Below are 16,731 nucleotides of genomic sequence, written 5' to 3'. Positions count from 1 at the left end.
TCAGTGAATGTCAAGTAACAGTGGGTTTGTATGTCATTTCACTCTTAGACCGTTGTCAAACTGGCATGCACATACGCTAGTGACCCCTTTAAATTGCACAGAAATAAGTTTTGTGAAGAATCATATTTATGAGTGGCTCTGCAAGTTACGCAGGTTATATGTCCAAGTAATTGAAAAGCATTTTTGTTGCAAACTTATACAAATGTACTTTACAGTAAGCAGATTCGGTCGCGGCAAAGTTTAACGGCTTCTCGAAGTCATGCCTTTTTTATTTTATCAATTTCGTCTTCTTTACATCATTTGATTAGCACCTTGCATATTTTCCGTTCCCAGTTTTTAAGTTCAGCATTGTGATACTGTTAGACTATATCATCTGGCATTTATTTCAATTAATTTAACACAGACTATCGAACATATATATACCTATAGTCTGTGAACATTTTCGTTTAGATTTAGTTTTTGAATGAGAAATGTAGTGAAGTTAAGTTTGCGCATGATTAAAAAATCTGAACGGTAGCATTCCATTTGTAATGATGCCATTCTCTGTCTATGATGGAAACATTCCATTCATAATATAGTTATTTACTCTCAATGGTAACACTTGTAATGTGTCTTCATATGAGACCCATGAAGCACCCATAAAAATCAGCATAATACATTGTTGCCTTATTTCCAAAAGAGCTGTGGAAAGATGCACAAACCGCAAACCCATTTATAAACCAAAATTTAAGAATATATTTCAAAAGGTTTTCAAATTTGCGGTATTGAATAAAGTTCTGTTAGCAAAAAAATTGTTTTAGAATAAAATTAAATATGAAAGGCAGTTTTTGCTGCACAGCAAATGGAATTTCTAACGTATTTTCATAGGAAGGAAATTTGAAACATTTGCATTTCAAAACATGCTCCAGTAAAATGGGTCGAAAATTTTTCATTAAAAATGTTATGTTTTCCAATTCAATAAATAATTTTTGAACGAAAACTCCAGTTTTATACAGCTGGCATGTAATTGAGGGACTTTTCACAGTTGTATTTCAACAAGCGATAACTCTCACAAGTGACATTAAAGCGGCTAATTTTGCAGTCTTCATAAAAAATCACTAATGATCAAAATAGTTAAAATGGAATTGATTGAAAATTTTAATGAGTGTACATTTTTAGTTTGAAACAATCATGACTGTCATTCTGAACAGAAGTACAGATCCTTACAGATGGAAAATTTCTTACAGGATAAGCGAAAATATATATTTCACGCTCTACTGCACTGATGGCTTTCGTACCATTAATTATAATAATTCGCTGCTAGATTTCTTCAAACTCTTTTCGTATATTCATTTCATTACTTATCTGTCTTTTTTTATTTGCGGTGCTGGAACAAAACACTAGTAAATATTGCGGTTATATAGGCTACCAGACTATTAGATGAGAAGGTAGGTGAAAAATCGGACAACAAATGTTTGGACAGTGAGGTGAGGGGTGGGGGCAATTTAAAGATCTATCTTTGCCGAGTGGGTATCAAGGTGTGAGCAACGTACATACTCGTGCATTTGATATTTGGTTTACATTTTTTTTTCACATATTTTATGTGACTGGAATGGAAATTACGAGTTTAAGATAAGAGGATTAGTTTGCAAGTCATACAATTTCATCTGGCACGTTGATTCGGTACCTTTCTAAACAAACAGTATGACTTGCAAACACATTATCTGTCTTAATAAATCCCTATGATAACCTGCATAATGTATTGAATGTCAAATGTATATGTCATATATTTAAAAATAAATACGACCGACCTTCGTACATGAAATTTTTGTAAATATAGGCATCGTATTGAGTTATCGAAACAATTACCATAAACCTCTTATCTAGGTCAACCCTGTATGTAAAGACCATACTTGAGAAAGCCATAATAGTGGTTTTTATGTCAGATGGCCGTAATCCACAGGTTAAAAACAAACTGCAAATGCGACATTGGAAATAAAAGTAGTGGTCATTAATAAAAACCGGATGCTCATTGTTCAAAAGTGGTCTGTTTCCCATAATAATGTTTTTAAGGTAGTACTAGTGGACCCGTAATGACACTCGGCAATTTCCGTGTAATAACGTAATCTAGTCTGCAATGTGGTATTCTTCGGTCGTAAATATAGCTCAACGCACTTAAAGCTTTCCGTAAAAAACCGAAGAATGCCGAAATCACATACGGAGAATACCGAATTTGCCGATTGTCATTACGGGTCCACTACCTTAATTTCATATTTATTTCAAATTTCTTTCAGGGTTTCAAATTGTCTTTGTTAAGGACCTTTGCCAGGAGAATGTATTGAATGTTTTGTTGATTATTATAATAAATATTTATTTTTGTCACGAAAAATGTACATCGGACACCACAATACAGTGACTAGTCATCAATTGATACCTCAAAACATTGCACACAACTTTGAGACTTATTGTTTTCAGTATTCAGTCAGTAAAAATCCCCAAAACAATTGGAAAAAGACTATATATGTTAGTGGCTTCTTAAAAGCATCGATTTTTTTTGGAGTACTGTAGGCTAACAAAAGTGTCTGTAAATATTAATTAAAGTTAGACTATATTATGCATGATGGCTGATGGAACAGGTAGCCGGGGATCACAGTCCGATGCCAGTAAAACAGGTAAAATTTTACGGTCCATAAAGAATTGCATATTAATTTAGACAACTATAGTATTCTTGAACCAAAATGAAAGGTGTTTTATGTGCTTTTATGAGTTCGATTTGTTCTTTATGCAAACTTTCAAATCAGTTTGAACAGACTGCACATTTTTCTTGCAACAGTAACAACAAAATAACAGCAGCAAATAAGACACCCCTTTTTAGATTTATACATGGCTGAGGTAATATCACGAATACCGTTTCTAGACCATGCCGCCTAGCTTTGACATCCCCTTAATTAATCGTTACCTTACATTCACATTCCTCACTTCCATTTCCTCTGCATTAGCCTGAGAGGAATTCCTTTATTTTAGATAAACCTGCAATAAAAATGGCTGAGCTTACAATATTTTACTAATCACGGTAATACGCCCCTGCACCCCCCCCCCCCCCCCCCCCCCCCCCCCCCCCACCACCATTTTAGACACCGGGAGTTGCACCGGTGGTTCTTTAAAACCGCGACGTTTTGGGTTTTCGACATGGGTGTTTACAATTACATCATGTCAACGTTTGCCTTAAATGTCCCAAAATTCTTATAGAATTTTCTTATAAAGCAAACGATTATTTTTGTTGGAAATATAATTGTATTTTCATGCTGAATACAGTTTGTGTCGAGATATTCACAAATCGAAAGAGTGTCTGTTAAAAAAAATCAAAGAATCATAAAAACACCTTCCCTATACCTTTTGTAACACAGCTTAAAATGATAGAAATTTCGTATGTTAAAATCCAGCGCGTGTTTAATCCATGTATAAAACCATTAAATTTCTTCAATTACATCTTTAATAGCGGTTCATCAATACTTCTACAGTATCAAAGCCTTTTCCCAAATCAACGCGTGCTTTTTACATACGACTTAATTTTTCAAATAAACATAAATTGTATATAGGACATTATACCTATCAATACGAATCCGTGACAGTTTTAGGGCCGTTTACAGACTTATTCTCAGTTTTCAGGCAATGGTATTAAGACTAAACATACAACCCACCCTTCTACCTCACTAAAAACAAGTTCCAAAATTGCAAGTTCCCTCCATAAAACACCAGTTTCCACCATGTCTATGCAGATATACCTTAGACATACATATAAATGAACTAAAATTAGCTTCAGCAATATTAAAGATTGAAATAATTACAAAAAAAGTTTAATCCATGAATATGGCGAATGAATTATGAATGATAAAGTAGTGCAGCTCGTGGTAACATCACTAACTGCATTTAAGCTATCTAGATTACATGTATGCAAGTTCCTGTTTCATCTGAAATTGCACAAGTTAAAATTTTGATCTGAAGTACATCTGTTTCCCTCTATAAGTAGTCTTTTTCATGTTTTCCTTATAGCAAACATTGTTCAGACAAGAATTATCTTTAAAAAAGATAATTGGGGCATTGTAGATTAATCCATAAAACACGAAGTCCTGTGTATACTTCCATGATAAAACTATCATATTGAGCAGACGACTTTATACGGGTTCGTATTACGATTTGGTTTTAATTTTTTTCTATAAAAAAAACAACGAAAACGACCGAAGTTTTCGAATCCCATGGAGGATTTCTGTACCTTGCTTTCTGTGCGAGCAATTACAAAAGCATTGGCAAGTCTCGGATAGTGACAAGACGTGTAAAGAAAAAATGGAAAATGATAGTACGAAGGTGATTCCGTTACATGCCGATACTACGCCCACCTAAATCCATGGCATCGCGAAAAATCAAAAGCCCATCAGCTGATCACCAAATGACAGGTCTTCCGTGACTTAATTCTTGGACTTTCGAGCTAATTTTAGCAGGCATTTCATTACCTCTGATAAACAGTCTGCAGTTTTATACTTAGTTGCGTTGTGCTTGCCAATTTTTCCAAATATTTGAAGTGGGTCCTCGCTTCATTTTCACAGCAGTATACCTGAACCCTGTAAAATTAATACAAAATATTGAGTTGCCTTTCTGAATCGTATTCAAAGGAAATTACAAACTTGAATCGATCAAATAAAATTCAAAACTGAATAGCTGTGTTATTTATGATAAAAATACCACCAACTACAGATCACAGGGATCAATATCCCTTGGTAAAGAATTTAGAAGTCACGATTTATGTCAATTGGTAATTGGACCATATTTGTTTATGATTAAAGTACACTAAATATTCATGGACGGTTAGTTACATTCAAAATTAATTTAAGTTGCTAATTTATGAACCAGATATTGTTTTTCTTTCCATACGTACCATTGTAACAATATAAAAAAGAAAAGGAAAACAAAAAGAAAAAACAAAACGGTATAACAAATTATTTTCACAGCTAACCATCAGAATTGAACTGTTTCAAGAGGAAATGAGCGGTTTCTTATCTTTATTTTTATTTGGTTTGGAAAGGGGACAGGAGATTGTTTCACATTTTTACAAAGGGTGAGACTGAAAACTGGTTTGTAAGTAGAAACGAGTTTAAAGTACATTGCACGTGGCTCAAATACTCGGGTCGTCAACATTTTAAGACTGTATAAAGACCACTCGGAACTGATGATAGTGTTTAATGTAAAATGCTTTCAAAGATAAGTGAACACGATCATAAATTTAAAAACACCGAATCTGTCGTCCAACCAAATCTTAAGAATAATTGACTTCCCAATGAATAGATGCAAACCAGATAACGGTATTCTTGGGTAACTTTAACATTACAGTAGCTGTATTTTTGTTTATACATTTTTAAAACCGTTTAATTCTTTTGTTTACTTCCCGTCAAACGCAGGTATTTAAAAATCGAACGCCAATATCGACTTAGCTTAAATCATCTCTACCTATGTAAAACTGAATTGGCTATTTGCGTCTTTGGCTAAACATTTAATTTTGTTGAGATGATGGAAATGAATCAATTTTGATCTGTAAAGAAAATTTAAATGCAAGATATAGATCTGGACAAAATGTAAGAAGGAGATATAGTAGTCACTGTTTAAAGGATAAAAGGAGATACCTGAGGTAGGAGCACATTCACACAATAAACGTTTAAAATCCGAAGTGAACTATGGATTAAATTTACATGATATTCTATTAAATTAATCACAGGGTAAGATTTACATTTCTTTCAGTGTTATACTGCGATATTTTTTATTAAACGTTATAGATCTATAAGATTTCTCAGTGAGTTTATAACATATTTGCTTACTTCGGTGTCAATGTCCAGGCCCCGTGTTCACAAAACATTTTCAGTCTCAGCTGAGTTTGATAATGAAACTTTATTTGTCATTTATATCTAGATAGCATGATCAAAACTAAATTTGAAGTTACTAACGATTTTCAAACGATTTTTCAGTAATGGTGGTCAGTCTCAGTTAGAATTTAACCTTGAAGTTTTAGTAAAATTGATATTAAAATTTCAAACTCAAACTCAGCTGAGACCGAAAAACGTTTTGTGAACACGGGGCCAGCTGTCGCTTTCACTGCAGCCATATGAGCCGCGCCATGAGAAAACCAACATAGTGGCTTTGTGACCAGCATGGATCCTGACCAGCCTGCGCATCCGCGCAGTCTAGTCAGGATACATGCTGTTCGCTAACGGTTTCTCTAATTGCAATAGGCTTTGAAAGCGAAGAGCATGGATCCTGACCAGACTGCGCGGATGCGCAGGCTGGTCTGGATCCATGCTGGTCGCAAAGCCAGTATGTTGGTTTTCTCATGGCGCGGCTCATATGATGTTTCTGTTTCTGAATCCATACTATAAGTTACTGATGAAGTGAAATTTAGCATTATAATGATAAGCCACTAAATTCAAACATACGTCTAGGCTAAAAAAGCAAGGAAAATATCTAGTAGGAAAAAAAGTATCTTTTCAGGAGCGCCTCCTAAAGTAGCAACGCTATTATAGCAGTATTTGTATGGATCTATACATGATTAACATGTATACAAAATTAAAACATATAGACAACGAGGACGGAAACAAATACAGATACAGGAAAACATTGGGACATCGTCTTCACTGCAAACATGTTCCAATAGATAGAGATTTTCCCGGCATGATAATCCCAAACTTGCAATGAACATGATATGAAGAACATAAAACTGCTCTTGCAAGCGGGCCTAAAGAACCATAAACGCATGTTGCATCAAGGGAAGCACCATCAAGAGCCCAGTGAAAGAGGCCAGACGACAGATTTCAAAGTAACTCAGGCTGACCATATAAAATATCAGATATTTAGCGTAGATCTACATCGTTAATGATTAAATCAAAAGAACAACTGAATCTGTATAAGCGATAGTATAACAATTTGAAAATTTGTTCAATTAAATGACTAACACAAAAAGAAGTTTGTTTTTGTTTATAGGGATACTTCTAGTTATTGACATGAAGACGGAATTCTGTGCATCGCAGCACCAAGTTAAGGGATCTGAAGCTAATTATATCATAAGAATCGTTCCAGGCCTACTGTTGGCTGGGGACATGATAAACTAAAATTGTATAAAAACTCGAGAACACCGTTTTATAAAGTTATATGTATATGAATCGTTTCAGAGCTGCCGTTAGCTTTAGACCTGAAGATGGATTTTGGTGAGAAAAGCAAGGTTATGGAGGTGTTAAACAGAGCGTTTGCAGGCTCTGTAGTGGATAAACATGTGGCTTCAGCGGCTATTCGGGAATTTGAAGGTATACGTAAAGATCACATATAATTTCTAAATTCAAAATGTCGCAGATTTGTAAATAAAACAACATTGAAATACACAGATCTATTTATGATTAAGTTTATGCCAAAAATTAATGTTATCAGCTATATACCAGTTTTTGTTTTCGTATGGGTAAATTTGAACAGAATTACTTAAGCGAACGTGAAATGTCATAAGAACCTTTACAATTACCATATATTTTCAAACTCATATTCTATCAGTAGATTCCGTATATATAAACTGAAGACTTCAATGATCAAATATGTCATTAAAATGTTGAAATAGGACTGTTAGACGACTTATATAATCGACCTCCAAAGTGGGAGATGGTTACAATGAGAAGGGCTGAAGTAGAAAATATGAGAGAAATCATCAAGTATCAGGACAAGAAAATACGGGACATAACTGAACGGTACGTATTTAAGTTCTGTAACTTTTACAAAATAAGGATATGATATAAATACAGCAACTTTTACAAACCAAACAAATTAAGTAGAAATTTTCAAGTACCAGGACAATAACTTTTTTCTCGATTTTTCTAAATTGTACGTAATACATGTATGTATGTATATACATACATGAGCTGCATGTATTAAGATACTGCAAAGTTAGCATGTCCTGGCATAAAATATGTCCGTTATTAATAAGCTTAAACTTAAAACTTGCAAAATATAATGAACTTTATTTATGCAAGTTTTTATATATCTCTGTAAACTTCTGGAAGCTTTCGAATAAGTTCTAGATACTTTGAACTCTCATGCAATTTCACTCACAAATATGTTCAGAACGTGTGTTTCTTTAGCCTAAAGGTCAAGTGAAAATACCTGATCTTAGGTAACAAAGTCAGAAGTATTTCGGCTGAGAAAACATAAACAAAATATAAAGGGGTTAACATGATATCCTGCAAAACTCGCACTTTACTCGCACTAATAGTCATCTCATCACATCTAATCGGGGGAAAGTGCGTTTTAAAGAGCGTTCAAAGAACGTGATTGTTTCAGCATATTTGTTAAAACTAAAATAGTTATTCAGTATATATTATGAATAAAATATGTTTCATCTTTTGAGCAGGGTGAATCAGATGAACCGTGGAGAGACACCTAAACACCCATTGCTTACTGACAAAGAGAAAAGGGATATGACAAAAAGGTTTGATCTAGCGGATAAGTTCAACTCAGTATTTGAGAATGAGTGGAAAGCCGCATTTTCTGAACTTCAGTCAAACATGAGATGGAGAGATCTTGAGTGTGTCTATTCGCTTATGAGAGTTGTTCGAGTAAGTATGATGTCGCTTGATATTTGTCCGGATCGGCTTTCCATATGAATATCATACATTAAAATGATCATAACATGTTTACACAGAATGCTGATATAAAAAAGTGTTAAAATAATGTCCACATTCTGTGCTAGTACTAGTTATGTTTTATGGTTTCGTCCAGAAAAGAGTCCAGTAAAAAAACTGGGACATTACAATAACCAGCGATCAGTTCGACTACACTATTATGTAATTCTATTTTATTGTTAAAAGCTGCTGGAATGTCATGTCTGGGGTCATCTCCAGAAACTTAAGTGGTCATATATTTGCTAAACCTGTAGCTAAAATATATTACTTTAAACACAGAATGATACTGATACTGAATGTTTCAAAGTACGATATGATTACACCTTTATAAGATTGTTATGTTTTAACACAGAGATCATTTTGTTACAGAATGCATGTGATTTGTGTATCAACCTTGCTGAAGACCAGATGGACAGGATGTTGTTGAGCATGGAGGAGAGCGTGATAGATCCACTCAATGGAAAGGGAGGAAAATTGAAAAAAGTAATGGGACCACCGTCAGATGATACAGTGTTGTAAACCAGTTAAAATATCTAAAAAAAAAGACAAGTTTATACATTCTTACATATCTGACAGTTATTTTCATAATCAAGCATATTATCTGCATTTAGTAGTATTGTTCCAACAGTGTGGCTGAGCGGCGTTCAAACTGTATTTTGGTCTTAATAGCTGTTTTTCGATATAACCTAATCTACACACCAGAGTGTCTAGAGTTTTTATCCTTATAATTCTTAATTCTAGGGTCGTGGGAAGTTTTGGCCATCAGAGGTATACGTTACAATATTTTCAACATTAATTTCATGGTAACCATTTATTGTTCTAGATATTTCAGGACCACATGGGTGTTTATTCTGACGGCATGAAGGTGGCAGAAAAATATGCAACTGAATACAGAATAGAAAGAGCAGAAGCATCGGTGCCAGCAGTTATAGATGTAATATTGTCCTTCTGTATTATACCTAGCAGATTACTGCTCGGTACTCTTGATAGTAGACTGAAGAGTAGGAGATAGGTGTCTTCAGATCTTCAGCTGTGTTTAAGTTTATTTAATTACACGTACTTCTTCGATTACACTAAGCGATTCCTTACCTCGCTCTGTGTTAACTCTGTTCATCAATGTATGTTTAATGTTGTCGATGTTGTCTCTGATATGACTGGTTTCATTATCCTTGGATGTCGTTTTGTTTAAAACATTATCCTTAATAACGTTATTGTGTTTATTGATATATGATATGCCTTCAGACTGATAGAGTGTCGAATGTTATGTGGCATTCTGGTACTTTCGAATAATTCATGACTGTTCTTTTAAATATCCTCAGATTTGTTAATCATGTAGATCTATTCTGAAAAACCAGTGCTCTTGCAGAGTTTAATTAACCAACATAGCAAATTTTAGTGTGAATATTCTGAAAATAAAGATATAACTCATGGCTGTCCACTGTTGCCTTTTTGTTAACAGGATAACTTGAATTTCATTTTTCATAAAACGTTGAATCTTTGTTTGAAATAGCTCTATTTTGACTGTGTGAAAGTTTACCAAGCGTGTTTATTACTTACCTTTCAGCTGTTTATGGATTCAAAATTGCGAGCAATAATTGACCCAAGTCAGCTTCGAAGAGACATGAGGCGATATATACAGAAGATTGTAGAACTTGTTTGGCTAATGACAACATTAGATCCTCCTATGCGGCTTTATTGGCAGCAACAAACGGAAAGAGTCAATATGGATTTCTTTGACGTTTATGACAGGAAAGGTGATTTTGTGAATCAGACTGTTTGGCCAGCGGTTTTTATGCACAACACTGGGAAGATAATTTACAAAGGACAAGTTTTAGCGATGTAATTTGGTCAGTGGATCTTGAAGTTATTGAGGAAAGGATTTTAATGGACGTAGCATTTAAGCACTTAAACATGTGTTTTAGATATATGTGGTCAAAACATGATTTTTGTCCGCCCAACGTTTTCCTCCCATATTGTCCATCTTCGGTTACTTTGTAAGTTTCAAGCTATTTGTAAGGACAGTTCATGTAACTTTCTTAACGTTGAAGTAGAACGGTTATATTCCTAATTTTCTTTAGGTATATTAACCTTTAGCCTGCTGATGGCAAGTGGTTATGCCTTTGCGACCAGTGCAAACCAAGATCAACCTGCACTGTTCGCTATTCAGTCAGTAAATTTTCAGCGAACACTCCTTCGAATAATGAATGGTACTGCCCAAATTGAATGATAGACCAGTCCATTTTAGAAATTTAGCAGGGTAAATGTTAACTGTCTTTGTTCACAAATGGAGATGAAATCCACAGATACCCACAGACTGACAAAGCAGCATGTGGCACAGACGAGAGAAAACAACATTCACTGTAAAAAAAATTAATGGATTGAACATTTCATATGATATTTTCACATGTGGCGTCACAAATTAAATCAAGAAAACAACAATTTTCACACATGTCGGACAAACACATTTTCTTTCGCTTCTTGTTTATAAACATTTAGCCTAATAATGTTAAAAATATTAATTGCTTTGCTTGTAGTGATATATACGTATTACATACGTATTACATTTAAACTAAAAATAGTTTACTTGGGTATAATCTATCGTTAGTTTACGTGGGTACTGTATAGTATATAATCTTTCGTAAGTTTATTAGGAAATATTATATACCATTCTAAAATGCGCTCATTTGATTGGTCGAAATGAGTGCACCCGCGGGTCCGCAAAAAGCGATATTGACCTGCAAAAGTGATAATGACTCTTGTGGTATCACTTTTTCTTATATGTATGAAATATGGGCCAGTCAAATGAATGCATTTGAAAAGGGCATATAATATAACAATAATAGACTTATGTTTCGGTCAATATGTGTTTTACGGACCTGTAAAAATGATATTGACCGAGGACGCAGTCCGAAACATAAGTCAATAACTGTATAATAATCTACCATATGGATATATTTTCTGGCCCCTTGGGATCATTGAGTCTAAGCAATATTCCGCTTAGGCGTTACATGAAGGGCGTTGTACATTTGAGCCGCACCATGAGAAAACCAACATAATGCATTTGCGACCAGCATGGATCCAGACCAGCCTGCGAATGCACAGTCTGGTCAGGATCCATGCTGTTCGCTAACGGTTTCTCTAATTGTAATAGGCTTTGAAAGCGAACAGCATGGATCCTGACCTGACTGCGCGGATGCGCAGGCAGGTCTGAATCATGAAGCGGTTCATGAGAAGAGGTCATTAAACGTGTTTATATTTTTAGCTAAATTGGTCCCTATCCCCATTTGTAACAAAATAGCAGGAGACCTTACGATATTGTTACACATCGAGTTTGATAAAAAATCCATTACATTTTAGTGGTTAATGCGAAGAAAGGCATATCTACTATTAGCTATAGTGGTTCCTAATAGGGCCCAAGTTCCTATATAAATAAATTTGGAAGAGGACCTTATAATGATGCTCCAGACCAAGTATGACAAAGATCCACCAAGCTGTCCATGAGACGCTGTACAAAGGCATTTCTAGTTTTAGCTCTAGCAGCCCCTAAAAGGGGTCAAATGTCCCAGCTGAACAAAGTTGGCTGCGGGCCTAATAAAGATGCTACAAATCAAGTTTGATTAGAATACATGAGAAAAAATCAATTAACGGATTTTTTAATTTATTATATTTATTTATTTCTAAAATAGGCCAACTGATCCCGCTTTAACAAATGCATATTCGCTATTCATGAATCTTTGGATAATGACGTCACACCTATAAAAAAGTGAAGGTCAAGCAAAACATACAATTGTAATTATTTCAATATTTCTATTTCATAAGCAAATTTGACCGTAGTCATATTACATAGATAAACTGTATGCAGCGTACCTTCATTTCAGTGTAATGAGATTCAGTCATTATATAGCATATATATAATAAAAAAGATTTCAACTGAGTTCAATATTTGCATACCATACTAAAGAAAAATATTCATATATAATAAATCAGTTAAATAATTTATAACAAATATATCAAAGCAAACAAGTATTCATTTTAATATGCAATCTGAATAAGTCACAAAGCAAGAAACCTTTTCATATACAGACGACAATTGTAACAAGGAAAATCTTTTAAAAAGCATTTCTCTACATAAAAGGCTCTTATTACACCCTTATTCATGTGATACGCAGACCGTATTCAGCTCTTTCTTTAATTTGATATATGTTGGTATTTGAACAGGTTTTTATCATATTTATTAAACTTACTTATCATTTTGAGATATATCAATATTCTTGCTAAATATACTGAGCCAAAGTTAGCTTTAAAACTATGAACAGCGTCGTTTAGGATAAACGCTTTGTCTACATTTCACTCAGCGTAGCACAATCAACAGAGTGAAAGAAATTGACACTCTCGTCCAATCAGGCAGAGTGTTGCATAAATCTTACATTTTGATAAATTATCTATAATGCGTTATCAAGTAGTTTGATTTGCAAACTGAAGTCACGTGGCATAGGTAACAAAAACGAATTTAGACGGCGTTCGCCCAAAAACAACACCACAGTTAAATAAAAGAGTTTGTGTTCACATGTGATCTCTCAACACCACGGGTAAATTTGCATTGTTTAGAATTAAGTGGGAAGTGAAAATATTGCCTTTACGTGCAGGTTTGTACTAAAGACTGTCCCATCAATCTGGTTTACATCATTTCTAAAGTAACGATATGCGTTATGATGTCCTAAAATATGTTTTTTAGCTCACCTGAGCCAAAGGCTCATGGTGAGCTTTTGTAACCGCTCAGTGTCCGTCGTGCGTCGTGCGTCCGTCAAGATTTTATAAAAAAAAATCTTCATCTTGAAAATCACTAGGCAGGATTACACCAAACCTCACAGGAATGATCATTGGGTGGTCTCCTTTCAAAATTGTTCAAAGAATTTAATAATGCAGAACTCTGGTTGCCAAGGCAACCGAAAGTAAAAACTTTAAAAATGTTCTTGTCCAAACCCGCAAGGCGTGTGCCTTGATATCTGGCATGTGACATTTTCTTATGGTTCTCTATCAAGATTATTCAAATTGTGACCATGGGGTGAAAAGAGGTCCGACCCTGGGGTGCATAAGTATTACATAAATTTATATAGGAAAAAACTTTAAAAGTCTTCTTTCTAAAACCACAAAACCTAGGCCTTTGATATTTTGTATGTAGCATTGCATTGTCGTCCTCTACCAAAATTGTTCAAATTATGCCCCAGGGATGAAAAGAGGCCCTGCCACGGGGGTCTGAAGTTTTACATAGACTTATATATACGTGATATTTGGTATGTTGCCTTTCTGCCTTTCCTAGTGTTTCTCTACCACAATTGTTCAAATTATATGCCTGGGGTGAAAACAGGCCCTCTCCTGGGGGTTGCCAAGTTCGTCATAGACTTATATAGGAAAAACATAAAGATCTTCTTGTCTGAAAGTTCAAGGCCTATGCCTTTTGTATTTGGTATGTAGATGTTGGCTCTGTAACAAGTTTGTTCAAATTATGACCCTTGGGTGAAGGGTGAAAAGAGGCCCTGTCCTGGGGGTCACTTGTAATAATTATGAGTTATACAGGAAATATACTTCAAAAATGATCAGATCATATTTCCTAGACTGTTTAATTATAAATTACTTGATGACCCCAAGCGATTAGGGATCTCTTGACAGTGATATTGACCTACTGACCTACTTTCTTGTTGCCTTTTTTTTAAGATACAGCCTTGAAATTTGGATGACATGTATAGTTTTGCACAACGATCTTAAAACTGATATTCAGTTACCATGTGACCTACTGACCTATCTTCTTAATATTTTAGCATCAGTTTTCCATTTGAAACATGTGGCTTATATTACTCAGTTGAGCAATTAAGCATCATGACCCTCTTGTTTAATATACATCACTTTTGTCTACAATGATAAAATCCCATTACCCGAGAAAGAGATATTTTGACTATCAAAAACATTTTTTTAACCTTTTGACAAGTGACCAAGTGAAAGTGACTATCAGGTCATGTGACCGCGCTGACATTTTGAATGTCATATAAAGGCAAATAACTACTTCAATTTTAGCCAAATCATGAAGTGATTGCCTTCCTTGTACACATAAAGTGTTATGTAGAATTTTGTTTACTTTGTTGAACTTGCTCACGAGGATGTTGAAAAGATGAAACTATTTAATTAAATGAATTAAACACTTTTTTTAAACATTTTTATGTACTTAATTTTGTTCGGTATAATAAAATACATATCATATGGCAGCGTTGTGAAATTGGTATTGTCAACCCTCGAAACAGAATGTCAGCTTTCGCCTCGGGTGACATTCTGCCCTCAGGTTGACAATATCCGTGTCACACACGCTGCCATATTATATTATATAATATACTGTAGATCCATATCTCTAGGCACGTTTCTATTTATCTTTTTATTTCTTTTTTAAATCTAGTTGATAGGTCCATTTTTGTATTTTACCCTTGGACCGTAAAGACTCGCTTCCTTGTATATAAATAATATCACGACATCCTATAATGTTTTTATGAGGGAACAAGTTTACAGTAATACAGTAGATAGACATCCTGAGTAATGAGTGTATTGTTAGAAAAAGTTTCAAGCCTTTGAACAATAGAAATAACAAATTGTTCAGTTTTTTGTTTGTTTTTGTTTTCTTTCTTTTTTTTTTTGTTTGAAAAATAGCTCAAGCTTCATTTTCTATGCTGTTGCTTTGTGCGTTGTTATTATTTTCTGCTATTTGTGGTATTCTAAGGCACATTGGGTGTTTCGTGCTTAAAGGCTGTGCCTTGGAAGACCTTAATTATTTATAGAAGCCGTAGTTTTCTTTCTGTCCAAAAGCGATGTGATGCATTTTTAGCTCACCAATGCTCAGGTGAGTTTTTATGACCACTCGATGTCCGGCGTCCGACGTCTGTCTGTCGTCTGTCAACATTTAGCTTGTGTATGCGATAGAGGCTGTATTTTTCAATTGATCTTCATGAAGTTTAGTCAGAATGATTACCTTGATAAAATCTAGGTCGAGTTCGAAAATGGGTCATCTGGGGTCAAAAACTAGGTCACTAGGTTAAATCAAAGAAAAACCTTGTGTATGCGATAGAGGCTGTGTTTTTTAATTAATCTTCATGAATATTGGTCAGAATGATTATCTTGATGAAATCTAGGTCAAGTTTGAATATGGGTTATCTGGAATCAAAAAGTAGGTCACTAGGTCAAATCAAAGGAAAATCTTGTACATGCGATAGAGGCTGTATTTTTCAATTGATCTTCCTGAAATTAAGTCAAAATGATAACCTTAATAAAATCTAGGCCAAGTTTGAAAATGGGTTATCTGGGGTCAAAAAGTAGGTCACTAAGTCAAATCAAAGAAAAACCTTGTGTATGCTATAGAGGCTGTATGTTTCAATTGATCTTCATGAAATTTAGTCAGAATGATTGCCCTGATAAAATCTAGGTCAAGTTTGAATATGGGTCATCTGAGTTTAAAAACTAGGTCACTAGGTCAAATCAAGGAAAACCTTGTGTATGCAATAGGGGCTGCATTTTACACTGGATATTCATAAAATTTAGTCAAAATGGTTGCCTTGATAAAATCTAGGTCAAGTTTGAATATGGATAGTCTGGGGTCAAAAACTAGGTCACTAGGTCAAATCAAAGAAAAACCTTGTGTATGCGATAGAGGCTTTATTTTTCAATTGGTCTTCATGAAATTTGGTCAGAATGATAGCCTTGATAAAGTCTAGACCAAGTTTGAATATGACTCATATTGGGTCAAAACCTAGGCCACTAGGTCAAATCAAAGAAAATACTTAATTTTTCTCAATATTTTTGGCTTCAATTTTAATGATAATTGTTCAGAATATTTTTTTCCATGAAATCACCAGGTCAGACATGTTTACACTGTTATGGTGTATTATGGTGTGTTTCTCAGGTGAGCGACCTAGGGCCATCTTGGCCCTCTTGTATTACAATTTTCTTTGAAACGGGGAGAGCTTGTTGTGTTAAACTATGATACAGAGAAACATAGCAAACCTGTCAGTCT

At 34.6% G+C, this 16,731-nt stretch overlaps 1 protein-coding gene across 2 annotated transcripts; it reads left to right on the top strand.

The window, feature by feature from the left end:
• The first annotated feature begins 2,495 nt into the window (after positions 1-2,495).
• LOC123550122 (uncharacterized) lies at positions 2,496-11,809 on the top strand. Of its 2 annotated transcripts, none has more exons than XM_045338559.2 (7): positions 2,496-2,651; positions 7,191-7,322; positions 7,625-7,751; positions 8,411-8,615; positions 9,051-9,164; positions 9,505-9,615; positions 10,246-11,809. In XM_045338559.2, exons 1-7 carry the CDS (start codon positions 2,597-2,599, stop codon positions 10,522-10,524), a joined length of 1,023 nt encoding a protein of 340 aa, XP_045194494.1. In that variant the 5' UTR covers positions 2,496-2,596; the 3' UTR covers positions 10,525-11,809. The 2 variants fall into 2 exon arrangements, with proteins under 2 accessions (XP_045194494.1, XP_045194495.1); XM_045338560.2 differs by lacking the exon at positions 2,496-2,651 and adding an exon at positions 5,464-5,659 and having other exon boundaries at positions 10,246-11,807.
• The last annotated feature ends 4,922 nt before the right edge of the window (positions 11,810-16,731 follow it).

The sequence above is a fragment of the Mercenaria mercenaria genome, chromosome 6 (genome assembly GCF_021730395.1).
Source record: "Mercenaria mercenaria strain notata chromosome 6, MADL_Memer_1, whole genome shotgun sequence".
NCBI classification, from domain to species: domain Eukaryota; kingdom Metazoa; phylum Mollusca; class Bivalvia; order Venerida; family Veneridae; genus Mercenaria; species Mercenaria mercenaria.
The sequence above is the reverse complement of the archived record's forward strand: the minus strand, read 5'-3'. Positions and strand labels throughout refer to the sequence as shown.

Coding starts and splice junctions, on each gene's coding strand:
- LOC123550122 (XM_045338559.2), top strand. CDS start 2,597: ATGATGGCTGATGGAACAGGTAGCCGGGGATCACAGTCCGATGCCAGT. Junction 7,752..8,410: donor ATACGGGACATAACTGAACG/GTACGTATTTAA, acceptor TCTTTTGAGCAG/GGTGAATCAGATGAACCGTG. Junction 9,616..10,245: donor CGGTGCCAGCAGTTATAGAT/GTAATATTGTCC, acceptor CTTACCTTTCAG/CTGTTTATGGATTCAAAATT.